This window comes from Mesoplodon mirus (assembly GCF_964341445.2).
Source record: "Mesoplodon mirus genome assembly, chromosome: 5".
NCBI lineage: Eukaryota > Metazoa > Chordata > Mammalia > Artiodactyla > Ziphiidae > Mesoplodon > Mesoplodon mirus.
The window spans coordinates 158,013,721-158,041,177 of record NC_138980.1 but is presented as its reverse complement, the minus strand read 5'-3'; the positions used below and the strand labels follow the sequence as shown (position 1 = coordinate 158,041,177).

General features: G+C 46.3%; 1 protein-coding gene across 1 annotated transcript in view; it reads left to right on the top strand.

Annotated features, from left to right (window-relative positions):
- PDZD2 (PDZ domain containing 2) overlaps positions 1 to 26,895 on the top strand; it is a gene marked incomplete at its 5' end in the record, with an annotated part of 247,607 nt that extends 220,712 nt beyond the window's left edge. The window contains 7 exons of the mRNA XM_082623156.1: positions 2,896 to 3,040; positions 5,425 to 9,424; positions 10,467 to 10,584; positions 13,518 to 13,619; positions 15,424 to 15,694; positions 17,546 to 17,680; positions 23,201 to 26,895. Coding sequence (XP_082479282.1) covers positions 2,896 to 3,040; positions 5,425 to 9,424; positions 10,467 to 10,584; positions 13,518 to 13,619; positions 15,424 to 15,694; positions 17,546 to 17,680; positions 23,201 to 23,385 — 4,956 coding nt within the window. The 3' untranslated portion in view covers positions 23,386 to 26,895. The remainder of the gene's footprint in view (positions 1 to 2,895; positions 3,041 to 5,424; positions 9,425 to 10,466; positions 10,585 to 13,517; positions 13,620 to 15,423; positions 15,695 to 17,545; positions 17,681 to 23,200) is intronic.
- Between the last annotated feature and the right edge of the window lie 562 nt (positions 26,896 to 27,457).

Sequence of the window (27,457 nt, the reverse complement as noted above, 5' to 3'; positions counted from 1 at the left end):
TTAAGAATCCGCCTGCCAATGCAGGGGACACGGGTTCGATCCCTGCTTCCGGAAGATCCCACATGCTGCAGAGCAACTAAGCCCGTGCACCACAACTACTGAGCCTGCGCTCTAGAGCCCGTGAGCCACAACTACTGAGCCCACGCGCCGCACCTCCTGAAGCCCGCGTGCTCTAGAGCCTGTGCTTGGCAACAATAGAAGCCACCGCAATGACAAGCCCGTGCACCTTAACGAAGAGTAGCCCCCGCTCGCCACAACTAGAGAAAGCCTGCACGCGGCAACAAAGACCCAACACAGCCAAAAATAATAAATAAGTAAATTTATTTATTAAAAAATAATAAAATAAAATGTCCAGTTCCGTGGCGCCTGCTGCATTCAGTGCTGCACAGTCACTACCTCTATCAAGTTCCAGGCTCTTCTACTGGTTTTATGCCTTATTAGTAAACAGAAAATTCACTGAGTTAAACACTGTATAGATTTCCCTCAGCAGATGATTGATATTTTCCTGAATGATTTTTTTTTTTTTTTTTTTTTTTTTTTTTTACAAAAGTAGCTAAAAGATGCTCCATCTGTTTCACCTCTTTGCTGCCGCTGTTGGGCCACTTTATGGCTCCTTCACTCAGAGGGTAAATTTCAAATAGATCTGAGTTAACTTTTTAGCAAGTCTATTTAAAAACTTTTTTTTTACAGTAGGTATTAGATAGAAGAAAGGAAGATGAAGTAATTGACACTTGGCTAAAGTGCAATTTTGAAATCTTAATTTTATTTATTCAGCTTAGTCCTCTCCCTAACTCCCAAAATGAGGAGCTGATTTTGGTCTTGGATATCTTTCTATTAGTAGTATTATTCAAATTTAAGTGGGCATCCTGTGTGGTTTTGTTCTTTTTTTTGGCTGTGTCGGGTGTTAGTTGCGACACGCAGGATCTTTTGTTGTGGCATGTGGGCTCTTCGTTGTGGCATGTGGGCTTCTCTCAAGTTGTGGCGCATGGGCTCCAGAGCACGTGGGCTCTAGAGTTTGCGGCAGGCAGGCTCTCTAGTTGAAGCATGCGTGGGCTCAGTAGTAGTGGCGCACAGGCTTAGTTGCCCCGGGGCATGTGGGATCTTAGTTTCCCGACTAGGGATTGAACCCGCATCCCCTGCATTGGAAGGTGGATTGTTTACCACTGGACCGCCAGGGAAGTCCCTGGTCTTGGATATCTTGATGCAATATTATAACAATAATGCCTTACCTCTATACAGACTTTCGTGGGGTTTTTTCTTCATTTTCTTATTTTTTAAATTAATTAATTTATTTTTATTGAAGTATAGTTGATTTACAACATTGGGTTAGTTTCAGGTGTACAGTAAAGTGATTCAGTTATACATCCATATATACCTATTTTTTTTTCAGATTCTTTTCCCTTATAGTTTATTACAAAATATTGAGTATAGTTCCCTGTGCTATACAGTAGGTCCTTGTTGGTTATCTATTTTATATATAGTAGTGTGTATATGTTAATCCCAAACTCCTAATTTATCCCTCCCCTCCCCACTTTCCCCTTTGGTAACCATAAGTTTGTTTTCCATGTCTGTGGGTCTGTATAGCCTTTTGTATGCTGCGTGTTGTAGCTGTTATCTCATTTAATTATCCTTTATTTAAAACTCTGTGAGTTAGGGCAAGTCTTATCATCCCCATCTTTTTTCTAATTTTTTTTATTGTGGTAAAATACACATAGTATAAAATTTACCATCTTTTTTTTTTTGCGGTACGTGGGCCTCTCACTGTTGTGGCCTCTCCTGTTGTGGAGCACAGGCTCCGGACGCGCAGGCTCAGCGACCATGGCTCATGGGCCTAGCCGCCCTGCGGCATGTGGGATCTTCCTGGACCGGGGCGCGAACCCGTGTCCCCTGCATCGGCAGGCGGACTCTCAACCACTGCGCCACCAGGGAAGCCCTAAAATTTACCATCTTAACCATTAAAGTGTACAGTTCCGTGATATTAGTATATTTATAAGGTTGTGTAACCATCACCACCATCCATCTCCAGAACTCTTTTTATCTTGCAAAATGGAGATTCTGTACCCATTAAACAACAACTCCCCATTTCTCCCTCCCACCAGCCCCTGGAAATCACCGTTCTATTTTCTGTCTCTATGATTTTGACTACTCTGTGTACCTCATATAAGTGGAATCATACATTTGTGTTTTTTTTATGACTGGTCTATGTCGCTTAGCATAATGTCCTCAAAGCTTAGCTTATCCACGTTATAGCATGTGTCAGAATTTCCTTCCTTTTTAAGGCTGAATAATATTCCATTGTATGTATATAGCACATTTTGCATATCCATTCATCTATCGATGGACACTTGGGTTGCTTCCACATTTTAGCTATTGTGAATAACACTGCTATGAACACAGGTGTACACACATCTCTTTGAGACCCTGCTTTCAATTCTTTTGGGTATACACCCAGGAGTGGGATTACTGGATCATGTGGTAGTTCTGTTTTTATTTTTTTGAGGAATCTCCATACTGTTTTCCATAGTATGGAAATGGCTACACCATTTTACATTCCTACCAACAGTGCACGAGGTTCTAATTTCTTCACATTCTCACCAACACTTGTTATTTCTGTATTCTTGATTGTAGCCATCCTAATGGGTGTGAGGTAATATCTCATTGGGGTTTTGATTTGCATTTTCCTAGTCACCCACATCTTAAAGTTGAAAAAACTGAGGTTTAGGAAGAGCGACAAGACCATAAATTTCTATTGGATCTTTAACCCAGAATCTGGATCTTGTGGCTCCTAGTCCAGGGCTCTTTGAACTTTCCCAAACCAGTTCTCTGTGTATGATGTCTTAGGACACAGAAACCCTGAAAGCCACTGACAGTGACTTGTAGTTTTCCTTGTGCCAGGACTCTCTGGGCAAGCTGACCATTGGGGATGGACAAGCCCCCACCGACTGGGGGCCAGCTGATACCCTGCCCCACCCAGATGCTGGCCACCCCACAGAGAAGCCGCCTGAAGCTGCACCCGAGCAGGGGCAAGAGCCCGGAACAGGTAAGATTATTTTATCACTTGTTAAGCTTCAGGGTGGGAAGACAGAAGTTACCTTAATAAAAGTGTTATCGATATATGCGGAGAATTTTGAGGGGCAGAGAAATCTTACACAGGTTAATGCTAGTTAAAGCTGCCTGCATTTAACAACTCTACTAGAGCATTGTGCCTGAATTCATAGTTTTAATTCCATGTCGAGTGTGTCTGTCTTCAGCCAGTCCGCAGCCTTTACCCATTTTCTGACATGTTACCTTAGTGAATGAGGCACGAGATGAAACAGAAGCATATCCTGCCCTTCAGAAACTCAACACTCTGCTTACGTGAAATCAATTGTACTGAGAAATGGCAGGGAAAACCTCCACAGAGGACGAGTAAAAAATTAATATTTTTTCACCTCATGTATCCACAGAAAATAATAGCTGAGGAGCCCTCCGAGGTCAGCAGGGTGCCCCCAGGCCTGCGTGGCCCTGGCAGGCTGTCCTCGGCACCAGTGACTCCAGGTTATCAGCACACCTGTAACCTGCTCTAGTTAGGAAGCTGCGCCAAGCCCTCCCTGTCCTTCCGCACCGACGACATCAGTTATAAAGCTTGCTGGGCCTTCTACGCCATGATGTGCCATAGCTGAGCCAATGTGCTTCCCGTTATTGAGTATTTGAGGGGTTTCCAAGTGAAGGAGTATTTTGAAACGTGATGTCATGGACTGCCACCATGTAATTTAATCTCCTTCAATAAAACCCTCTTAGGTTACACACTTTGCACAAAAGCCAAATGGCTAACAACATTTTAGGGTTTGTTCAGCGAGTGAATCACCTGAAAAACAGCCTTACCTCCCCTCCTTTTGTCTCATTGCTACTTTTCCCCGAGGTTGGCACCAGCAGAAGCAGGAAAGTCATGCTGAAGGGAGTTCAAAAGGATTGAGCCGAGAAGGACAGGAGGCTGTGCATGTGAATCTGGTGATGCCCCTGGCCATCCTCGGGGACCTGGGGAAGTTGTGTCTGGTCTCCGTGGGGGTCTTGATGAGCCAGCCTTGTTGCTGCCAGGTGCTCTCCACAGAGGTCAGGGTTTAGGTAACTGGGGGGGGCTATGGAGCCAGCCTCCTGGGGTGACCGCTAGCCATGAACTCTGTGACCCCAGATACATTGCTTAACAACTCTGTGCCTCAGTTCCCCACTATTCCAGTGCAGATGGTCACAGTGCTGGGAGGAAAATTAAGTGCATGAAAAACTCTTAGCACAGCGCTAAGTCTTAATAATTAGTTCTTAGTTATTGACCGCCCCCTTTGGAGGGGGTAGGCATATGCAGTTAAGATGATTTGCGTGGGAGATGTGGAGTGAATGTACCATTTGGGGGAGATACACTTTTCAAAGCAAGGGCTTTCATTGTGACTGAGGTTTTCTCTCCAAGCTCAGACCCAGAGTTCGTAAGAAAATGCAAATCTAATGTTTTTTATCATGCCAGTTTCCCCATCTATTGTAAGATGCCATGTGCCACAGGTGGACAGCTTAGCTCACGCATATGCAGGCCTTCTGAGGAGGAGCCTCCAGGACAGAGTGGCTGTCCAGAACCCACCTCATGGAATGACTTTACTTCCCACTGTCTCTAGGCAGGTGTCATCTTTCCCTGCACCTTGGAGATTCCATGCTTTTTCTTGCTTCTCTGCTTTGACTCCCTTTCCTTCCTCACCGTCCTTCCCTTCGGTCTCTGATCAAACTATCCCTCCAGAACCCCACTCAGGTCCGGACCCTCCTGTCACAGCTCCCCGGGATAATCTTACCTCCTAGGTCACCCACACCCCCGAACCTGGTCAGGACACACTGGAGCTCAGGACAGGCTTCCATCTGTCTGGAGCATTCCATGTGTTTTCCCCAATTAGCCTCCTCTCCTGCACAAAGCAGTAAGGCCCTCAAGTACCTTTCTTGGACTGTTTTACTTTACTCTGTGGCTCACAACCCACGGCATGGGGCTAAACCCCGACGTGATCAGCCAGGGACTGAGAGGTCTGCAGAATCAAATAGAACAACGGCCCGACTCCTGTGGGGTTTGCCATCAGAGGGCAGATGGTGCACAGAAACCCAAGTGAAGGATTTCTGGTGTCCCCCATTCTTACAAACAACCAAAAAGGGCAGAAGCAGAGGTTCCTTCTGCCGTCCAGTCTGAGTTATTTTCGAGCCTCTAAAGCTTGGTGGTATTTGTTAGATGTGAGCACTCTGTAATTGTAGAGACAAAAACAAGCCTACATTTAGGCTGTGGGATGTCTTTCTAAAAACGACCAAAAACTTGAGGCTGTTTACAGTTTTCCACGTTTTTAATTGAGAGGTTTTCTATTTTCTCACCTCCCGCCCCGTATGTCCCCCGCCACCCACCTTCTGTTTACCTTCTCCACACAGGACCCCACGGCTCCCCAGGCCCCCTCCCTTCCCCAGGGCAGAAGGGGGCCGTGCACCCTGACCCCAGCAAGACCTCAGCACACGCAGGGCCAGCGAGGCGACCCGAGGACCCCGGAGAGACAGAGTCACCCAGGGTGCCTGAGTCTGAGGACAGTGCATCCCCGGGGACCATGGCTACAGCTCATCCTGACCTCAGCGAGCCCGGAGCGGCCCCGGAAGCCAGCTCGCCCCGCGCCACCCGGAAGGCCGCTGCCCACAGCGGAGCGGGACCCGCGGCCGAGGGGGCATCTCCGGCCACTGCCGTGCTGTCACGAGACCTCACGACCCTGGAGAAGAGACAGGGGGTTCCGGGTCACCACAGCGAGGCTCTGCAAACCACGGGAACCCTCGTGCCTGGAAACTGCGGGGGGTCGGCTCTGCCCCAAGGAATAGACTCTGGGTCTGCAGGGGCGCTGCGGGCCGGCCCCTCCCTGCCGTCACCGAGTGACAAGGCCCCGGAGGGGTGTGACGGTGCCTCGGGGCCCGGCTGCCCCGGGGGCAGCGGGAGCAGCCCCGTGACTGACATCGACAGGCTCCTGGAGGAGGTGGATGCTTCTGGAGCAAGGCTTCCGCCTCCCGGGAAAGGGGCCCGGCTGAGCCGGGAGCGCGCTGCCCCGGGGCCGCAGCGGGCCGAGCCGGACCCGGACTCGGGGAGCCAGGCCCCCGGCCCGAGGAGGCCCGCGGCTGCCGGTCCAGCCCCTTGCCCCCAGTGGGCCCACCAGCCTTCGGTTTTGGATTCCATCAATCCCGACAGACATTTTACTGTGAACAAAAGCTTTCTGAGCAGCTACTCTAGAAACCTCAGCAGCCTCCACGAAGACAGTACGTCGCTGTCGGGCCTGGGCGACAGCACGGAGCCGTCCCTCTCGTCCATGTACGGAGATGCCGAGGACTCGTCTTCGGACCCCGAGTCGCTCACTGAAGCCCCACGAGCTCCCGCCAGGGACAGCTGGTCCCGTCCTCGTCTTCGTCCTCGTCCTCGTGGGGCTTCTCACAAGGGAGACACGACGGAGTCTGAGGAAGAGCAGGTTGAAATCTGTGCCACGAATGGCCCCTCCGATCCACCCACAGCCAGCGCTCCTGCCCAGGGGGCCGCCTGCCCTGCCTTCGCCAAAGCCCTGCCACCGAAGCACGGAGCCCTAAGCCAGGCGGGGGGCAACGCGGGGGGCGACGCCGGGGACGCCGCCGCCTCCGCGCCGGGAGCCTTGGGCCCAGCAGCCCCGGCCCCTCCACGGCTGCCTCTTCCCTCGGACGCGAGCTCTCGGGAGCCGGAGACGTCTGAGGCTGCACGGGCTGCCGAGGACCCCGGGGAAGCCGCCCAGCCTCCGCCCAGCCCCAGGCCTGTCCCCGGCCCCCCGGGCACCCTCAGCTCTCCTAACATGGTGAATGGTTTGGAGCATGACTGGCTGGATGACAAGACCCCGCCTGAAGAACAGGAAAGAAATGTTCACGCCACTGGAAACCGGGGCGCCCTCAGGGCGTGCGTCCCCGAGAACAGAGACCTGGCTCTGGCAAAGCTGCACATCTCCGAAGTTCAAGACCCAGACGACTTGCTGCCAAAGTCGAAACCCATCTCCAGGCGGCCCATCATGGCCTGGTTTAAAGAGATAAATAAAAGCAACCAAGGGACGCATCCCCAGAGCAAAAGTGAAACGGAACAACCCACGATGCCGGCCAGAAGGCCCGACCCCAAGGATCAGGCGCTGAGCTCCAGCCACAAGAAGGGGGTGGCTGTACGGGATAGCCCCCCTCCTCGGCTGAGTCTTGAGAATAAAGACCTGCCTAAGAAAAGTTCCATGGAAACCCTTCTGAGTACCTGTCAGAAACCCAAAGCCGGTCCTAAGCTGAAGAGACTGAGCATCAAAAGCAAAAGCAAAGTCAGCTCCGAGGCCCCAGCCACTCACCCCGGGAAGGCCGGGGCGACAGAGCACAGGAAAGCCCTCGTGTCACCCCAGGCCTCCCACAAAATGCTTTCTAAGGTGGCATCACACCGGTTCCACACAGGTGACCATGAAGAACCGGAGAGAAGTGCCGCAGCCGCCCCCCAGCCTCCCCCGTGTGTGGAGGGCAAGCTGCCCCAGGGGACCCCAGGCTCCCTGAAGCCCTCGGCATCCGACACCAGCATCAGGATGTTCATTTCGCCCTTGACCTCCCCTAAGACCCTTCCTGAGCAAGGTGCGTGTAGTAGGCTCCACCCGGCTGTGCACTCAGAACCTGACCGAGGCTGCCCGGCTGCCCCCAGATCTCCGAAGTGGGGTCCAGAGAGCAAGGCTCCCCCTGCGTCCCCTGGGCTGGTGAGTCCCATGGCACCAAGGAGTGGCACGCCCACAGCGGCCAGCAAGCGGGAGGTCCCCCCTACCGGGCAGGGCGAGCAGCCCCCGTCCAGCCAAACGGACTCAGCAGCAGAAGCCTCCCAGGCCGGAGGGACTGGTGACAAAAGAAGCAAAATAATTGCTGGTGAGCCCCTCGAAAGGACCAACCAGCTGAAAATTATTGAGATCTCTTCTGAAAGGACACCCAAGAATGCGTATGGTGACAAGCCAGCTGAAAGTGACAGACAGGGAGGGTTCCTGGCCCAGAGCACCTGTCAGGAGAAGAGTGAATTCAGGTTCTGTCACCAGTCAGTGGACTCATCCCCAAATCACCCATTCTCACGCACGTCTCGGGCCTCCCAGGTGGAGCAGGGAGCGCAGCAATCTGTCAGCAAGGCGAAACAGACTTCTTCCTCCTCCCCGCAGCTGCGGGCTGAAAAGGCAGATCCCTGCCAGGGAAAGTCAGACCACAGGGCAGACTCCCTGGGGATGCCCAGGAACGGCACGACAGTGGGCCCAGCGCTGGGTGAGCATCCCTACTTCACGCCAAGGCCAGCAACCAGGACCTACTCCATGCCGGCCCAGTTCTCCAGCCATTTCGGCCGGGAGGGTCATGCCCTACACAGCCCAGGGCGCGCCCCCCGGGACAGCCAGATCCCTGCCACCAGTGGGGGCCTTCTCGAGGCCAAGGCGTCCAGAGGCAGTGTTCTCAGCCTGGTTAATGGACAGGGCGTGTATAGCGTAAAGCCCCTGCTGGAGACCTCGAGGAACCTTCCAACAACAGACGAAGGGGATGTCCTATCAGTGCAGGAAACAGGCTGCCTACTCACAGACAAAATCAAAGTCACCAGGAGATATTACTACTCTGAGCAGAACTGGCCCCATGAATCTACCTCATTTTTCTCTGTGAAGCAAAGGATCAAGTCTTTTGAGAACCTGGCCAATTCTGACCGGCCCATGGCCAAGTCCGGGGCCTCCCCCTTTCTGTCGGTAAGCTCCAAGCCTCCCATTGTGAGGCGGTCTTCAGGCAGCGTGGCTTCCGGGAACCTCGGCCACTCCAGTGACCCAGCAGCAAGGTCGCTGAGACGCAGCCTGAGTTCCTGCAGTGAAAGCCAAGGTGAAGGCAGCACCCTCATCCCCCCGATGACCAAGTCCCCATCCAGCATGATTCTGACAGCCTCCCGGCAGAGCCCGGTGGAGGCTGGTAACAAGGGCACTGACTCAGACCCGAAGCGATCACTTGGTCCTTCGGGAATCCCCACCCCAACGGTGACCCCAGCCTCTCCCGCCAAGAGAAACAAGTCCTCGGTGCGTCACACCCAGGCCTCACCTTTGTCCCGCTCGAAGCTCCAGGAGCTGAGAGCCCTGAGCATGCCTGACCTCGACAAGCTCTGCAGCGAGGACTTCTCGGCTGGGCCGACTGCTGTGCTCTTCAAAACCGAGCTGGAAATCGTCCCCCGGAGGTCACTTGGCTCCCCTGCTGGAGGCCTCCACGGGTCCACTGCCATTTCATGGCCCGTGAAGGGGGTGGACAGGGCCTGTCCAGGGGGAAGCAGCCCTAAAGCCACTGAGCCTGGGGCACCCAGTTCAGCCCACGATGTGGGTGAGACCCCCCAGGATCTGCCTTCCGGAAAAAGTTGGTCAGTTAAGTAAGTATCCACCCCTGCCCTTTTATGTAATTAAACTTTTTTTTGGATGGACTGGTTTTAGATTTATAGAAAAGTTGCAAAGATAGTGCAGACTTCCCCTGTACCCGTTACCCAGCTGCTTCGGATGTCAACATCTTACGTCACCACGGTCCATTTGTCAAAAGTAAGAAGTTAACGTTGGAACAACACTATTAGCTAAACAACAGACTTTATTCAGATTTCACTGAATAAATTCCACTAACGTCCCTTTTCTATTCCAGCCTCCAATTTTGGTTTTATTACAATTATTGGGAAAATACAGTGCCTGCAGGGCAGAGTGTGTGCCAAAATATTGCTCTAAAGAGAGGCTTCTATAGGCTAGGGCACTTATACAAAAGTGCCGAGAGAGAGAGAGAGAGAGAGAGAGAGAGGAGAGAGAGGAGAGAGAGAGAGAGAGAGAGAGAGAGAGAGAGAGAGAGAGGAGAGAGAGAGAGAGAGAGAGAGAGAGAGAGAGAGAGAGAGAGAGAGAGAGAGAGAGAGAGGAGAGAGAGAGAGAGAGAGAGAGAGAGAGAGAGGAGAGAGAGGAGAGAGAGAGAGAGAGAGAGAGAGAGAGAGAGAGAGAGAGAGAGAGAGAGAGAGAGAGAGAGAGAGATGGAGAGATGGTTGGACAGGGAAAGCCGACACTCATGGGGGAATCGGGGCCTTTGAGGGTGACTGGAGTCAAATGGGAAATTTCTAATATGTTTTAAAATATTTCGCTGGAGCCTATAGAATATTTAATATGTCTGAAATTATCTGTTAAACTCTGGCATTGGTCTCCTAGCATCTTGGAGGGATCCCAAAATCCATAGGAATTCCCACTGCTATCGGCAGTGAAAGAAATTCCTGTTCAACATTCAGAATTCTTCAAGCAGTTTGGAGTGGGAGTTACGACCAAAAGAGAGTGTGAAAATCAGAAAATACCTGCAATATGGTGGAAAGGAGATCATTGTAAATGCATCCTAGCAAAACGGAGAAATTGCTTTTTCCTTTAATGTTCTTCAAATATATTTATATTATTTAGTTTGCATCAACTCCTGGTCTCAGCGGGGGATCAGCAAAGACTGCAGTCTGTTTTGTCATCAGCGGGGTCAAAATCTACTGTCCTAGCTCTCATTCAGGAAGCGAAAGCACAATCAGAGGTGAGTGAAATACAAAAAACACAGGAAGATGGGATCGCCGCCACCTCAGTGCTCAGGCATGTGCCACGGGCTCGGAGGGCCTGGGAGGGCCCTCCTCCGAGGGCTGTGTAGCGAGTCCTACAGCTCAGCCTGGCTTCTGTCTCACTTGCTTGTAGCTTGGTTGTCTTGAATTTTTAGGTGCCAGATTGGTGTTTTAATTCCCCAGCAGCGACGAGTTACCATCTTCCCTACCCACCCCCCGCACCTGGAGTTTGTCTGCAGTGAGTCCTCCGAATAGGACGAGCCATCCTTGAACTGTCGGGGAAGGGCTCAAGTACCTTTGTCCACCTAACTGGACATAAACTACCTGTCAAGGGAGCCACCTGCTGGGGAAATGAGACTTAACGGCTGTGTAGCACTACCCCAGCCCTAAGTGTAAGAGCTTCAAAGAAGCTGATGAGTCATTACAAGTAAAGTTTTTCAGTAAATTGGATGTGACAATAAACAACAACAAAAGAAACCATGGTCCATATCTAACCCTGAAGCACATTAATTTCTCAGAACTGTTCACTGAGATTTGAACCCTAATATATGAATATTTTCTGTCCAGAGAAGAAAAGCAAACGTGAACAGTTTCTCTTGAGTGGTAATGTACCTGGGTCACGGATATCACCCGAGAACACTGTTCCAGAAATTCTAATATTATCCAGAAGGGCTGTGACATTGGCATCTAATAAGGAATGAGCCAGAATGGAGAGGAGACGGGATGGAATAGAGACCAGTTCCTTTTAGCTTCCACTGCCTTTGGATTCTCGGGCCCTGGTTTGGGTCTGTGAAGTTAGGAAACACCTTGAGACGTACTGCGTTTTCTACTTTCAGGACGAGGGACCATTTCACCCTCTCCCTTCCTCCTTCTGTTACAAAGCATGAAAACCTTACTCTGGCATTTTGAGTCAAGATGGCTCAGTGGGTTCACACTTTGTCAGGCTTTTTGCTCCAGACATTTTACAGTGTTAGACATGAGGTAAAAACCAAAAAGCCTCAATCAGCCTCACAAGTGAGAGGCACACTGTCAGGCACCGCAGACAAAGCGAAGACTTTTTGTGTGAACAGGGCGCTGAGTGCCACCCTGGGGTCATCTTCTGGGCCTCCCTCACCCCCTCAGCCTGGTTCCATATTCACCACCGGCAGGTGTTGAAGATTATTCCTACTTTGATCAGAATGCAGCTTGCTTTTATCTCTTTTTCTTATTGTCTTCAGTTAATTTCAGAAAGGAGCTGTGAGTAGAGATCTCCTCTCTCTGCCATCTTCAGAAGTTTCCTGCCTTGCTTTTTTCCAAAGAGTATGGTCTGTAGGTGTTGAAAATGGCCCTGCACACAGTGACTTCCTGTGACCTCTGGAGGTGCTGTGAGAGGTTAGAGAAAGTCAGGAAACAGCCCTGGTCTTGTGACTTCAACATGCCCAAACCTTGGAGAGCTCTTGAGGTGCTTCTAGCTTCCCTGATGCTGTGCTAATTAAGTTTCTCAAAGAGGCAACACTTGGCCTGGCAATCAGCCTCCAGCAGACTTGTATCCTCAAACACAACTGGAAAAAGAATTTGAATAAATCAGAATTTTGGTGGTATGTCCTAGAAGGCAGGAGAGTCTCATTTTCAAATACTGTCTTTGCTCCAATAAGGCATTTAAATACCTGACAGGTATTTGTTTCAGCATCAAACTTCCCAGAAGCTACAGAGAGATCACTTCCTAGACCACATGTTCCTGTTTTTGTGAGAAAGCATAGTCATCATTCTTCTCTCCAGTGAACAGTGTCTGAGCATATATATACTTGGACTTGCCCATGAAGTCAAAATCCCAGCCCCCCAAAATTCTGCAGGATATTCTAGTGTTAGCACATGGAGCTTTGGTTTGAATGAACTTCTTTAGAGAGGTGTAAAATGCTTGGGATTACTCTTTAGGACTTAATAGGACTAAACACTGTTTATTTTAAATATTGGTTTCTTTCCCCAGCACAATACAGAGTTGGTTTTCTCTTCCAACATTTTCACTTTCTCTGTCAAAGCAATCCTGGAGGGTTATTATTAGATTCTTTTTCTATCACCGTGTTTGAGAACACCTTGAATTGATGGATTATAAATGACTTCATGGGAAACCTAGCAATGCAGGTCTTTAAAATGAGGCTGAATCTTATCTAGCATGTGTGTGAAGGAAGTCCAAATTCAGATTAGCCCAGCTAATTTTTTTCACTTTAAAATCTTTTTAAGCATCTAGTTAAATGCTTTCATTCCAAGCATCAATCTTTTGATTGATGCTTGGAACACAGGACAGCCTTTTGTTACTTAACCCTAGGACCCTACTAAGAATGTTCTAGTCTCAACATGAGCTGACAAATTGTTTTAATGTACTGTCTATTTTTCAGCACACTTTGTGTTTTATGACTACCAGTTCATTAATTGCACTGAAAATCCAATAAGCTGAACATGGTGGAAGGGGGGGACGTAAAACTTACGGCCTCAATGTGCTCTTGTCCTGTCTCTTGGCACCTATACTTCTCTCTCCTGCTGACAACATGGGCTTTGCTCAATTGTAGACTTAGAAAATTGTAAAGAAGTCCCTTCATGATTGAATTATGTGCTATGATCAGATTTGGGAACACACAGTCTGGTGCCGAGAATGACTTCTAAAGTGTCCCATGCCCCTGCCATGATCCTGGTTCATAGGACCTTCTTGGTGGTTCTAGAGCTACAGGATGGACCCTCAAAACTCCACATAAGCACCACCCAGGAGGAATGCAAGATATTCAAGATGGCCCCTCCGCTTCCAGTATTGTGTGGAAGTGCCTAAAGAACCACTGGGGTTACTGGTGACAGGCTCTGCAATACTGCGGGAGGATTGACATCAGAACTTCCTTACTCTGGCACAAGGAATATACTTGTTTCTGTTTCTTTTCACTAGAATAAAGAAGATATTTACTTCATAGTCTTGAATAAAAAAGAAGGCTCAGGTCTGGGATTCAGTGTGGCAGGAGGGACAGATGTGGAGCCCAAATCAATTGTGGTAAGTGACAATGTCGAGATGCTGTCGGAAGAGTCACTCCTGAAGCAGCCTCAGAATTTGATCAGGACAGAATTCATGTCAGTGGGTTCAAAGAATGCTGGTGTCTGTTCCCTGCCACCAAAACAAAAATAGAAAAGTGGGGAAAAAGTAGTACATAATGTTATCATTGACAAAGAGACACAGTGTTTTTGTTTTTTTAACATCTTTATTGGAGTATAATTGCTTTACAGTGGTGTGTTAGTTTCTGCTTTATAACAAAGTGAATCAGCTATACGTATGCATATATCCCCATATCTCCCCCCTCTTGCGTCTCCCTCCCTCCCACCCTCCCTATCCCACCCCTCTAGGTGGACACAAAGCACCGAGCTGATCTCCCTGTGCTATTCAACTGCTTCCCACTAGCTAGCTATTTTACATTTGGTAGTGTATATATGTCCATGCCACTCTCTCACTTCATCCCAGCTTACCCTTCCCCTCCCCATGTCCTCAAGTCCATTTTCTATGTCTCCATCTTTATTCCTGTCCTGCCCCTAGGTTCTTCAGAACTTTTTTTTTAGATTCCATATATATGTGTTAGCATACGGTATTTGTTTTTCTCTTTCTGACTTAATTCACTCTGTATGACACACTCTAGGTCCATCCACCTCACTACAAATGACTCAATTTCGTTTCTTTTTATGGCTGGGTAATATTCCATTGTGTATATATGTGCCACATCTTCTTTATCCATTCATCCGATGATGGACACTTAGGTTGCTTCCATCTCCGGGCTATTGTGAATAGAGCTGCAATGAACATTGTGGTACATGACTCTTTTTGAATTATGGTTTTCTCAGGGTACATGCCCAGTAGTGGGATTGCTGGGTCATATGGTAGTTCTATTTTTACTTCTTTAAGGAACCTCCATACTGTTCTCCATTGTGGCTGTTATCAATTTACATTCCCACCAACAGTGCAAGAGGGTGCCCTTTTCTCCACACCCTCTCCAGCATTTACTGTTTGTAGATTTTTTGATGATGGCCATTCATTCTGACTGGTGTGAGGTGATACCTCATTGTAGTTTTGATTTGCATTAAGAGACGCACTTTTAACACATAGCGAGTGACCTTTAAGATGATGATACATATAAACACAGTTGCCTATATCCTCATATTCACTTAAACATTTTATTGGTTTAAGCATTGGAAGGACATTAGAACTAACGGACCAAAACTTGCATTTGCTTATAAATCGCTTTTCTCAAAATCAAAAACTTAAAATTTTATATCACTCAAAGGCCTTTGAAATCACTAGGGAGGCCACCTTCCTTGGACGAAACCCAGTCCTGTTCATCTTCCTACTCTTATGGCCCCGTGGAGTGCCAGACACATTTGAGATGCTAGCAAGAATGGAGTAAAAATGTGTTGAGGTGCTGGTACTGACATTTTTAATCCCATTCCTCACACAGAATGTTTTGTTTTTATGGGGTTTTTTGCGGTACGCGGGCCTCTCACTGTTGTGGCCTCTCCCGTTGCGGAGCACAGGCTCCAGACGTGCAGGCTCAGCGGCCATGGCTCACGGGCCCAGCCGCTTCGCGGCACGTGGGATCTTCCTGGACCGGGGCACGAACCCGTGTCCCCTGCATTGGCAGGCGGACTCTCAACCACTGCGCCACCAGGGAAGCCCACACGGAACGTTTTTGATAAACCAAGTGTGTGTATGATTTAGAAAACTTGCCATTAGATAGTTCCTTTACTACAAATTTGCCCTTTTGCTTTTACTGGAGGCCATAAATGAACTTGGCTTTTGTCCTCTCCTGTCCCAGATCCACAGGGTGTTTTCTCAGGGGGCAGCTTCTCAGGAAGGGACCGTGAGCCGAGGGGATTTCCTTCTGTCAGTCAACGGCGCCTCATTGGCTGGCTTAGCCCACGGGGATGTCCTGAAGTTTCTGCACCAGGCACAGCTGTACAAAGACGTCCTCGTGGTCATCAAGAAAGGCAGTGGGCGGTCCAGGCCCTCCATCAGGCAGGAGCCTCCCGTGGCCAATGGGAAGGGCTCGCTGTCCAGAAAGACCAGCCCCCTGGAGCCTGGAACAGGTAAGGTACCAGTTCCACAACCAGCAGGGGCCTGAGCTATTTGTAATGACTTTGCTGAGAATGGCATTGATTCCATTGAACAAATGAGAGACTCTTCCTGTCCAGATGCCTCCACAGTGTCGGGGGTGTTCTCAGTCTCCCCTCTGCTCTGTTGTCTTGCTCTCATTCTTCTAGAAAGCTAAAGCCCTTCCCAGGACAGGGAAATACCTTATTTATCAGACCTTGTCATGCTCACCTTTGCCCTTGCACTGTCTCAACTGTTTGGTGTATTTTTTTTTCTTCTCTTTTTTTTTGGGTGGGGCGGACCACATGGCTTGTGGGATCTTAGTTCCCCGATCAGGGGTTGAACCCCAGGCCCTGGCAGTGAAAGCGCTGAGTCTTAACCACAGCACTGACAGGGAATTCCCTGTTTGGTGTATTTTCAGTGGGATCCTGGAAACGTAACCTGTCAAAGGAAACCACTGGGCACTTAGTCCTAACAGCTTTCATAGTTTTTAAGACTCAGGAACTCAGATATGGAAGACTATCCCGAAATTTATAATCATTAAGTGTTCCTGTGGCACCTTCAGGGCATCTGGCTTTGAACCAACCTCTACAAAGTTATCAGATTGCAAGCACATTCAGGGCTTAAACTTATTTCTTCGTATTCCTATTCCTTAAGATCCCCCTGCCCGGGGCTCTAGCAGATCCTATGCAATTATGCTTTAGCATGCATTGAGAGCAGCCCACTTGGGGCTTGGTGCAGTCGGCCTGGTGCAGTAGGCTTGGTGTTAGAGGCACCTGGGAAGCTTTTAAAAATCCTGATCCCTAGGAAATCCTCCAGCTCAATTAAGTCAAACTCTGAGGGGTGTGGGTGGTGGGATGGGGGACCAGCATCCATGTCTTCTTAAGGTTCCCCAGGTGATTCCAGTATGGGCCCGTTTTCCCGTTTAACTGTAAGTAAAATGACCTACTGAAAAACGGTGCTGCTCCCACTGCTAGTAAGTTTCTTTCAGACCATGTGGAGTGGCCTTCTTTAAACCACAAGAATGGACTGGCTGTTACATTCAAAGGCAGTGATTCTGGCTTGGCCTCAACCCCACGTGGACAGTTTAATCTGTTTGTGGTCCTTCCCCTGCCTCCCAAGCAATTAAGTGCCCTTTCCACTGGACTCAGACATCCTTCACTGATACAGCGAGCAAGTAAGGGAAACAAAAGGCAAGTTTGCAATCCCTACTCAGACCCCCAAGATGGACCCCAGCCCAGCCTCTCCACACTAGCACACAAAGGAGGCACAGGCTCGTTGCTATGAAGCAGGCATCACCAAGGAAACGCTCTCCCCACAGTGGAGCCAGGAGATGGCAACGAAGGCAGCTAGTGTGTGATGCAGACAGACAACCAGAGGCAGGGGTACCCCTCACAGGAGCAGAAGGGGAAGGAAGGAAGCTCTAGGTCTCATGCGAGGCCTGGCATTTGGGTGTTGCAGGTTGTCAGTACCAGGCTGTGATGCTCTGCTGCCGTCGGCTGCCAAGGTTGGCAGGAAATCAAATCTGATTCCCCAAGCGTGACTTCAGTCTTCACTGAGATGTGCACCGGACTATCTGGGGTTGACAAGAGCAGTTTGGCTTCTGGGGATTTCTGCTTGGGCATAAATGCCTTCTCTGTGCTTGCAGAAGGTGCTTAGGGGGGCAAGGGACAGCAGGAGCACAGCTCTAGATTTGAGAGGGCAACCCTAAAGTTGGTCTCAAATGTCGTTATCGGCACTTCAAGGTAGACGGGACCCGAGGGTGCTGGGGAACACACTTGGGGGCACCAGGCAGGAGGGGCTGCGGTTCCCTGTCATCATCATCTTTACGAACACTGTCGCTGCAGGGAGAAGCACAGGTGCACACGAGGCTCTGTGTGTTGAAGTGCTGAAGACCTCGGCTGGGCTGGGACTGAGTCTGGATGGAGGGAAATCGTCTATGTCTGGAGATGGGCCCCTGTTCATTAAAAGAGTGTACAAAGGTAATGTTCTAGAAACCCCAATCTGCTGCCTAGTACCAGTTTTCTCTGTGTGTATGTCAGTGCCTTCCATCTGGAAATCAAATTTGTTTTAAAAAATCTGCAATGTGTTTAATGCTCTGTGATATACAGGGTTTACTGTGTGTCAGCCCTGTTGTGAGCATTTTACACGTTTTAACTCATGTCATCCACATGACAGTTCTATAGGATGGGTACTATTATTATCATCCCTGTCTTACAAAGAAGAAACTGAGCCACGGGAGTTATGCAGGCACCTAAGGTCACACAGATTAAGTGGCAGAATCAGGTTTGAACCCAGGCTCCAGAGACTGTGCCCCCAGCCTCAGTACTGTATCCCCTAACTCCATGCTCCTGTCTTCGTGTTCTTACTTACGATTAGCTGTTATGGATGTGAACACAGCAAGCTAAGTAATGCCATCAGAATTGCCAGTCAGGGGTACTTAACATTGGTCAAGGTCATATTCACTTAAAACTGCAAATACTGGATTTCAAGAAAGTAATATGGGAGCAGTAGATATCATTGAAATAGTTGGTAGATATGAGGTCTCTTCATGAACTTAAATAATGCATTTTATGATCTTGGACAGTTCTCAGAATTATCTCCTCGGGTCCCTGAGCTGAGCAATTATATTAACAATATAATTATACTAATGATATATTTATATATATACATATATGCTGATTATATATCCTATTATATGTAATATTTTATATTACATAATACTGTTTCATATATTCAATATATATTTATACATATATACTGATATTGTTAATATAATTCAGTGGAAGAGATTTTTGGCAACTGTCCAATATCATAAAATGAATTATTCAAGTGTATAAAGAGATTTCGTATCTGCCAACTAGTCCAATGATATCTACGGCTCCCGTCTACTTTCTTCCAGTCTAGCACACACTCAGACTGTAAATGGGTGGCAGCCAGAAACACGCTGTTTGCTCATGGTCCCTGGGGCAAGCATAGGACAGGCGTAAATCAGGAGCCAGGCCTCTGCTGTGTGTGATATCTAGACTCATGGTACCAGGGTAAAGGGAAAACCCTATACATGTTAACTGGACAGCAGTAGGACACAGAAAGCCAAGCTAAGGCAAGCATGAAACTGTTTGACTATAAGAGCACTCTGAAGCCAGGGCTCTAAAACAAAGTGTACAAAGTACATGAGGAAATCGCCAACAGACACAATAAACAAGAAAGTCCATTAAAAAATTAAGGCAGGAATATTAGCCATGAAACAAGACAAGAGGGTATTCAAAAGAAACAGGCAGATATGTTACAACAGACACACACACCCAGAGAAGCCCATTAGCAAAAAGGCAGTCAAATATATTTTTAAGTTAATAAATAGAATTAAGAAGTATACTAAATCCTTACAAAGAGAGAATTTATAAAAATCAAGAAAGAAGAAACCATAAAAACTGCAGCACAAGGGAAAAAAGAGATAAAAATTACAAAAGGGTGATGAGCGATGAGGAGTGCCAGAAAAAAAAAAAATGCGAGAAAGGAAATATATGGAGAAGTCATGACTATTGAAAAACAATACGAGTATTCAGGCTGAAAATTCTCATCAAGGGCAAAACAGGATGAATTTTATAGAAACCCAAACCTTGATGTATCACAATAAAGTTTCAAAATATAAAGAACTTAAAAAGCACACAGAAAATTTGCAGCTTGCTCACAAAGGCAGGACAATCAGACTGGCAGCATGAATGCCGGGAAACAGAATAACCTTCAGAGGACTGAGCCTAAAACAGCAAGATGGAGGTGTTTAGGACACACAGTGAAAGGTGCCGGAGTCACCGCCACTGTCATCAGTCACAGGACACGCAGCCTCTGCAGGCCAAGAAGCTCACGGCTTAAAAAGGATTTTCTGGCCTGTGAGCCAAACAACCAGAAGCTGAAGGTGGCTAAAGCAGCAGCCCAGGTGGAGACTGGGAGGCCAGGCCCAGGAATCCCATGGAATCTGCAGCACTGAAGTGGAGAAGTAGCCCCATGGGAGATAAGCATCCCCCAGATCTCCTTCCAGCAGAGCAAGGACAATGTCCTGGGTAACTTCCTGGCCTTTGTTTCTAGCATCTGGCTAGAAATCCATCAAACTATATAAATGGATAGAGAGGAAGAATTGATAGAAAGAAGCACCTGCTCCACAGAGGAGCATTTCCAGTGCCCTGTGTGCAGGCCTGCAGATTTACTCTTGGGAAAAGGCATTCAAGGATTTCTGAATATTATACAGATCCCTCCCCTTCACTCTTTTTGGAGACTGGTAAATCTAGTTTCTCCGTAGAGGCTTAGAGCTCTGCCCAAAGATTTCATCATCTTACCTTTATTTCATACTTACAACTTTAAGTACAGGTACAGGTTTTCTGTTTATCTTGGTTTCCTGTGCCTTTTAGCTCAAACACCGAAAGCAGTATAGCAATCTTCAATTTCTTGCATCAATCTAATACAAAAAAATTCTTTGAATAATAAGTGAATTTAGTATCATATTTCCCTAAAGCTCTCTGGAAGGTCAGGGATTTTACTGATGAAAAAAATGCAGTAAACAGTTATTTGTAACCTCTTGTGTGAAGCGGCAGCCATCCAGGTAGAACACTGTCACTACTAATATCTGGGCTGCTTTTAAAAAAAATTTTTTTTTTTTTTACTATGTTTGGGCTGCTTTTAGGATGTTTTTGTATTCAACATTTTACCAAGAATATCAGTTAATACAATAAGACAAGAAAAAGATAAGAGGTATAAAGATTGGAAATATAGGAATACAATTCATCATTATTGGCAAACTGTATGTTCTTCCTGACTGAAAAAATCTAAGAGAATCAAATGTGAAGCCAATATAAATAGCTCACCAAGATCGCTGAATTCACAATCAACATACAAAAAAAAAAAAAATCAATAGAATTTCCTATATATCAGCAATAACCATTATTTAAAAACCCTATAGGGAAGATTCTACAACACAATACACATCATCAAAGAATATATATATATATATATATATATATATATATATATATATATATATAAAATGTTTAACTTCTATATGGCAAAAAATTTCACAAAAACACATCGTGAAAGAATACATATGTAAAATGTTTAACTTCTATATGGCAAAAAAATATATCAAATAAAATCGAAGTGACTGACTAGAAGATATTTACAATGTATTTAATCAACAAAAGGCTAATTCCAGGATATATAAAGAACTATAATTCAATAAGAAAAATACTTGGGACTTCCCTGGCGGTCCAGTGGTTGGGACTCCATGCTTCCACTGCAGGGGGCACGGGTTCAATCCCTGGTTAGTGAACTAAGATCCCACAAGCCACACAGCGTGGCTGAGAAAAAAAGAAAAATACTAAATAAAGAGAAAATCTGGGTAAAGGAAATGAACAGAAAATAGAAAAAGTTAAAACCTAAATGGTCAAGAAATATAGGGAAGGTCACTCAAACTTATATTAGTTATTGGGTGAAAATTATAACTATTAGGAATCATCTTTTTAAAATCAGGTTGGCCATAAGTAAGAAATCTCATAATATGATGTGTTGGCAAGATGTAGGGAAAGGAGAACACTCATACTTGCTGGCAGGAGTATAAACAATGGTTCCTCTCTCTGGGGAAAAATTTGGCAGTGCTTGCTAAAATGGAAGCTATAAAACAGTTTAAATTTCTATCTGTAGCAAAATGATGAGTAAAATGTATTACATCCATAAAAAGAAAAACTATATAGCAATTCAAGAAGCAAGTTAGTGCTATATCCATTAACCGGGACCAGCTCAAAAACAGGGCTGAACGGGGAAAAAAGGCTAAACGCAGATTCAGTGTTGTATGATACCAATTCACAGTAACGACCGTAAGGAACCTAAGAGTGTGTCACAGGAAAACTATGCAAGACCTTTTTGGAAAAAAGATAAAAGTGTTCTAAGTTTTTCTTAAAACCTCAATAAATGGAGACAGACATAGCCTGATCAAATTAGTTAGGATTCTCCTTGGCCCCATGTAATAGAAAACCCAAAATAACAATGGTTTAAAGAAAAGTTTATTTCTCTCTCGTGTATAAGAAGTCCAAAAGTTGGCACTACCTTTGGTCTGAACAGTACTGAGTGGTTCATCAAGGACTTTCATCTGCTTCATCTCATTAGATCCCTGTAATAACCTAGTGAGGGAACAAGACAGGCTAACACCATTTTGCAGATGAGAAAACTGAGGTTTCAGGACACCTGTAACTTGCTTGAAGTCACATACTTGAGCCCAAGCCAGTCTGACTGCCTGCAGGTATTCAACGTGCTTTCCCCTAACTCACAGCCTCCTGCTTGGGTTGGTGGGAAGCCCACGTCCTCAGACCCAGATGAACACTCAGAAAATTCTTTCATTTCCCATAATCTGCTTGAGGCCTTTGGTAATATTCCTAGAACGGGAAATATGCTAACGCAGTATAATTGGGCATGTCACACAACAGTGCTTTGGTACTTCCAAAAATGTGTATCTTGAGAAAGCACTGACGGGGACTGAATCAGTCTCTTTGCTCCCACTGTAGGGCTGGTAACGGTGAAGGCTCACCTCTTTTCCGATGACAGCATCTGCCTCTGTCATTAACAACATAAAATGTTTTTGTCCTTGAGTGGGTTGCATTTGAACTCACTTTCTTCCAGCTATATTTTTTTATTTTGTCAATCTTTATAATCAACTATAATTACATGTGTATCGATATCAAATAATATTAAACAGTGATTTTCAGGACTGTAGAACGAAGTAGATTTATCTGCTCAGTGTTTTGAGATCTAATTAAAAGATTTCTGAGGAAATTATTTTCAAACTTGGGAATTTTTCTCTTTTAATGTCCTTTCTTCCGTAAGATGAAAAGATGCCTGCACAGCCAGTGTGTGTTTCGTCAATACGATTGTTTTAGATGTGCATGTGCAAGAAAGTAAATAGAAACGGGCGTAAACTTGTGTTTTTTCCAAAGCTCATAAACTTGCTCTAACATACCCAGAGCTGTAGTGTAGAAATCTGTTAAATTTTGTGTAAGTGATCATTTAAGTAATCTCCACAGTCATTGCTGAGCAGGTAATCACATTCTCAGCATGTGGATATATCAGACTATATTTGTTAACGAGTAGAAGCTGAACTTGTTTTATTGGCCATTTGGATTTTTTTGGTGTGTTCTTTATTGATTTGGAGTTCTTTAGCTTGGCTAGATATTAACCCTAATGTTTCATTTTATTTGTTGACTAAATACAATGAAAATATCTTCCCGTAGTCAGTTGCTTATGTTTTGGGGAAGGAGGGGTTACAGATTTGAATTTTTTATGTAGTCAAATTTCTTTGTTGGGGTATTTGCTTTGTGCGTCTTGTTTAAGAAAAGTTTCCCCCTCCGAAGAATACAGGCACATGGTTTAGAGATACTTCTCACTTAAGCTTTTCATTTACCTGGACTTTATTCTGGATATTGTGAAAGTACCAAACTGTTATTCTGTGTTTATTCTCTCAGGTGGTGCTGCTGAGCAAGCGGGAACCATAGAAGCTGGAGATGAAATTCTTGCCATCAATGGGACATCCCTGGTTGGGCTCATGCACGTCGATGCCTGGAATATTCTGAAGTCTGTCCCAGAGGGACCTGTGCAGTTAGTAATTAGAAAGCACAGGGATTCTTCGTGCAACAAGCACTGGCACTGACACTGGTTACGCGTGTCACATTTCCTCTTCGTCAGACTCTCCTTTCCTCAGTTCCCTTCGTTCTTTAGCGAATCAGAATGACTTCTCTGAACAACGGGTTCCTGACACGACACAGAAGCGCCGGTGTGGCAAGGACGATAAAACAGACAACTCTCCACTTTTTTACTCACTCATGAAGCAGCAGCAATGGAGCTGACCTCTGCCTGGATCACCTAGGCCAGGAGGGTTCCTTCTGTTCCAGTGCCTGACCCCAGACACCTTCTATGTTTCCTGATGGGGACACGAGATGCGGCATGCCCTTCGCCACTTGAAACGTTTAGTGAGACCTCCGCATCCTTCTGGCCACCTCTCCCAACACACTCCATCCTGGCAACTAGGGAGGCTAACAAAGTCTGAGGGGCAACACAAGTGTCACAACTAAAAAGGACTACAGCTTTATATCATTTTGTAAGTAAGTAAATGACAGAATGCTTTTAGGCGCACTCAGTGGAAGGAGGTCTGTATGTTATCCTGACAAGAAAATGAGACTTGAAAAAAGAAAATCAATTATGACCTAATGGTTAGGCTGAGCTCAGGAATTATCCAAAAATGAAAAAGCAAAATACAGAAAGTGGTATTTTTAGTGAGTGTAATGTGCAACGTATGGCTGCATAGTTTAACTAACTCGGTGGTTATTGATCACCGTGAAGTGTTGATCACGATCGAAAAGTGCACGTCGTAAGGCAATTTTACGGGAATGCAGTTCTGATAAACTGTACTAAATAGCTGTGAACTTTGCTGCTTAGAATGAGCAGAAAGTTCCAGCTCTGAAAGCACCTTGCGTCTAGTTTGGAACTTGTCTTGAATAAATATTTGAATTCAAGACTGGTCAACAAAAGAGCAGGCAAAAATATCATTGTCACTGAGTTTCCATTTCTATATTTTATAGATCCAACCACTAACTTAAAGTTTTAGAAATCAATTATCTTTTTAGTGTCCTTGGATTTATAATCCCAACAGAGGAACTTAAAATAATCCTTTTAGGGGACTTTCTTTTCTCTGGCTGATTTTTTTCCCCCTTTCTCTTCTCAACAAGCTTAAGAAATGTAACATTTCTAAGCACTGGGTCTATTTTCCTGACCTGGGTGTAATGGCATAGCTCTGCAGTGACTGAAGTTTTTGCTCTTTTTGTTTTCCTGTTTTGCAAATTCTTCCTTTTGCCAAAAATGTTTCCCAGCAGAACACTGTTGTGACTCACGCTTGCTTGTGACACTCGTCCCAGCTGCCCTCCTTCTGAAGCACAAGCTTCTTCTCAGTAACTGTTCCCATTCCACGTGCTCTTCCTCGTCACAAAACTGGCTCTTCTCCCTCGTACTGTACCTTCTTTTCTTGAAACCCAAATGCTCGTCAGCGTCATTTACCAAAACATAATAAGAAGGTGGAAAACGAGGGTGAGTCAGTCTTTCAAGGTAAAGGAGCAGAACTGCGTAGTTCCAAGCCACATCCTCGGTGGTGCAGGCCAGCTGAGTCCTGGGAATACGGGTGAGGTTGCATACCTGCGTGCATGGTGATGCTAAGGTTTTATGTCGGCGATTTCTTTAATTAACCTATTTCTGAGTGACTAATCCCAGTAAACCTCTGTGGAGCTGGCCCAGAGAGGTTCTCAGATGGGAGTGAAATATCTGGCTGGTGTGAGCCGAGATTTCTCATTTTAAAACAGGTTATACAAAAGAGAATGTAGTTCAGGAGTTAGCTAGAAAGACCTGATTAATTTAGCTTCTACTTTTCACTACTACAGTTCCAAGTAGGATACTATAGGCAGTCAGTGCAAGGTGCATGCTAGATTGTTTTTAAGTCTCTGGGGTCAGCTTTGTGGCTTCTGCTTTCTTGCCTAAATGATGAGAGACACTTTAAGTCAACACTGAAAACGATTTTTTGCCTCCACTCTTCCAGCTGTGCCTACATAGAAATGCACAGCCCTGTGTGACAGACAGGAGTTTCTGAAGCAGCGGAAGGGTCTCCTTCTAAGAGTTCCTAATCCCCTTATCTGAAGACTGCAAGGGTAGCCCTCTGGTCACTGGACTATATTCACGTCATCAGCCATTTCCAGTGGACCTTGCCAGAAGGGTTCCCTTGGAATTTGACAGTTGGAATTGAAGGGAGGAAGCAAAAGCTACACTTTGACCCTAAGATAGGAAGCTATTTATTTGTCGTCAGTGTTCAAGGCATGACTAGTATTTCTAATTACTCTAATAAACTCCCAAACTTCCTGACATGAACACTAATGGTATTGTCCTACTAAAACTTGCATTGTTTTGGTTTTTAAACTGGTCCGTCATCCACAATAAGCTATGATGGTAACTGTGTTATAACATGTAAATCGTAGTTACAAGCATATACCGTGAAGGTTGAAGTAGGCTGGGTTTCATTTCTATTGTCCCATACACAGCTCATTTAATTTTAGGGTTGACTTTTAGTTGGCACCACACCTGTTGTATGATATTATACATTATCCTTTATTTATGTAAAATAAAATGCCTTATATATTATTAAAGAGTAAGTGCAATAATATGAAATAGCCTGTACATTTTTAAAATGTTGTCGCCAAGTTATATAAATCCACGTCTCTATAAACAACCTTTTTTAAGTAATTTTAAAAAAATAAACACTTTACTACTTGTTTTTTTGTTTGTTTAGTTCTGCATCTATAGAATAACCTTTTAAACCATCAAGCTAAGAAATGGTGATCACCTAAATGGGTGAGAGGGACAAAGGCAAAAGAAGTCAACCACTCTTCTTCCATGGCCACACCCAGGATCTGACACAATCCAAACCCATTCCACCTCTGAGATCTTAAAATCAAACATCTCGAGCCTTTACCAGCTCCTGACCTTCTGGAGCTTACTCCCCTTCCTCCTGGTTCTGCTTCAATTTCAACAGGCCCTCCAATCCCTAGGCAACTGGCAATTTTCTCCGCTTCAGAATCCCCACCCGTGTTTCCTTCCCTTCTCTATTTAGACTAGACCCCACGGTAGAGGACAACAATTGCCCTCCAGCCCATAGGCACATGGCTCCCTCGCCCCGTCTAATCCAGGATCCTTCCAACCAGCCAGCCTCTTGGTGCCTACGTGCCTATTCCTAAAAAAAAATCTCACAACTACTCATAGTGATTTGCTGAAAATTCATGGCTTCCGACCTCAACTGGACTCTGGATGCTACTTGGCAATTGTTTCCTTGTCAGTTTTTTTCTCTCATTCTTCAAAATGAATACATTCTTCATTTTTCCTAAAATCCCTACCCATTCACCACTCCCTCCCCGCAAATACTTGGATGATCTGGGATCTTATTTCACAGAGTGAAATAAAAAGCATCTATTTTAGGCTGTTTTGGTTTTCAGATGCAGACGCCAAACTAGAGTAGCCCAAGGGAAGAAGGCAAAACGGCATCTCACAGAAACCCCAGAACAGAACTCAGTATATGACCAGGCCTCAGCGACGGGAGGAACTCGGGGGCTCATGGGTTGTCACTCAGTGCCCCCCGCTGGCAGGGCTCCACTGCTGTTTGTGGGTCTGTTTCTGCAGACCCGCTTCTCCTCCCTCCACTAGCTGGCAGCCTTATCCCCAATTCCTCACACCTTTACTTAGAAACTGATGAATGCTATTTTGCTACAATTTTAGCCCCATTCTATGTCACAGAATTTCTCTGGACATACAGGCTGCTGCCTGCCTAATTTTCCATATATCCTCCAAAAATTAAGATTCTGATTGGCTCAGTCCACTGCTACACTTGGGTAGAACTTTTTCCTGGGGGAGAGTTTTAATACACTATAGAAATAGCCACAGGGACTTCCCTAGTGGCACAGTGATTAAGAACCCGCCTGCCAATGCAGGGGACACGGGTTCGAGCCCTGGTCCGGAAGATCCCACATGCTGCAGAGCAACTAAGTCCGTGCGCCACAACTACTGAGCCCACGTGCCGCAACTACGGAAGCCCACACGCCTAGAGCCCGTGCTCTGCAACAAGAGAAGCCACCGCAATGAGAAGCCTGTGCACCACAATGAAGAGTAGCCCCCACTCGCCGCGACTAGAGAAA